Below are 1664 nucleotides of genomic sequence, written 5' to 3' on the forward strand. Positions count from 1 at the left end.
GCAGTTACCAGCCTCTGAGCTCTCCAGGCTCTCCTAGACATAAACATTTTCCATAACTGGATTCCTCGTTTGAAAAAAAACTGGAGTCCAGACCATAGAAGGCTCAGGCCATGAAGAGCATCCCCACAGAGGAACATTAAAAAGTGCCAGTTCTTATTTGGCTGCATGTTCCCCTCTTTCTCCTGTCACTGTCTCTAGCTGAGCACAGTGAGCTCCCCTACAGAGCTAATTCCCTCCCCCCCTTCTGGGGCTCAAGGCATAAGAACTGTAGTGATACAGGATTCAGCTCCTTGAATTTAACACTGAAGCAAGAATTCATCTTAAGACTCTAAGTCACAACACAGTAAGAAAGCCCATGCAATTTGGTGACAGAAAGCTCCTTTGAATGTTTAGGGGGATTTGGGAGAATCAAACCTGATTCTTAACTGCCTCTACTTCCATTATTCTGCTGTAAAGTGTTATTAGTTGCCAGAGATCTACCCTGGAGAAGGCTGTTACCTATGGCAAGAACTTCCATTTAAGCTGAATAGAAAACAGCCAAATTAAATGGTCCTTTGGTTAGTGATAGCTGAAACAAGAGAACAGAAAGGCCGGGCAGGAATGGTGGCAAAGCTGCATGTTTGATTTGTATGTGACTGCTTAAATGAGGCTGTGCCACGCACCACAGCAGTCAAGACAATACCCTAATGAGGGTATGACCCTAATGACCCTAATGAGACACGATAGGATTTAAAACTCTTGTAACACTGACTGATGCGACCGAAGATGCGGTAACTTCCGTGATTTAATTACAACTAACAAATAGTTCAAACAGTAATTTTCTCCTAGAAAATTAAACAACAAAAAACTTGAAAAAAGTAACTATTCAGCTGTGGCCTCTAGTGATTTTTACATAAAGACCATCAATTGTAAAGTGGGATTAATATATAAGTTTTAATACAATTTAGGACTTATTAGTTAAGACACGGGAAATACAAGTCGACTGCTGTTCTTTGCTGCTAAATGTTTGTTTCGAATGCAGACCTGATAGCCGCTAGATCTCCAACAAACTTCTGTGTTACCACCAAAGCCCCAAACCTCTGCATGGGGTGGAGAGCAAATGAAACACGCTGCAGCGGTGAGGGTCTGCACAGCCTGCACCGGGCAGCCTGACCCGCAGACCATGCCCAGCACCGCAGCAGCCCGGCACAGCCAGCTGCCCAAACCCCTTCCCTCTGCTTCCCCCTGGCTTTCCCAAACGTAGTTGCCTCCGCTTGTTTCCACGAGGATGATCTCTAGCCCTTCATTCCTGCATGCATAATTTTTTAACTGAGGTTGAAGATGTGGCGTGTCCTTTCCTCTTTTAATGATCAACCCCTGTGTATTTTGGGGGTTTTATTTGACACCTGCAGAATTCTCAGTTTTTACTTTATCCCATGTGCAGGGAAGGCGAGTGTCAGTGACACCCGCGGGCAGCATTTCCGTACTGGGATGTTCCCCAGCAGCGCTACCAGGAGCGCTTCCAGGCTGGCTCCCGGCTGCGGCTCCCCCGGCCCCGTTACCCCGGGAGGCGGGAGCACCGCGTCGCCCGGGGCCGGAGCAGAGCAGCAGGTTATTCACTGTGTGCAGCCGGCGCAGCTGCCTCGCAGCGCACTGACCCCCTCCTGCTGGGCCGAGACTTTGCC

The 1664-nt window shown here is 48.1% G+C and overlaps 1 protein-coding gene across 1 annotated transcript in view; it reads left to right on the forward strand.

The window, feature by feature from the left end:
• The first annotated feature begins 765 nt into the window (after positions 1–765).
• The window catches only part of RBBP7 (retinoblastoma binding protein 7), a 9794-nt gene continuing 8895 nt past the window's right edge, over positions 766–1664 (forward strand). Inside the window, exon 1 of the mRNA XM_009993836.1 lies at positions 766–770. Coding sequence (XP_009992138.1) covers positions 766–770 — 5 coding nt within the window. The remainder of the gene's footprint in view (positions 771–1664) is intronic.

This window comes from Chaetura pelagica, unplaced genomic scaffold (genome assembly GCF_000747805.2).
Source record: "Chaetura pelagica isolate M959 unplaced genomic scaffold, ChaPel_1.0 scaffold412, whole genome shotgun sequence".
Classification (NCBI taxonomy): Eukaryota; Metazoa; Chordata; class Aves; order Apodiformes; family Apodidae; genus Chaetura; species Chaetura pelagica.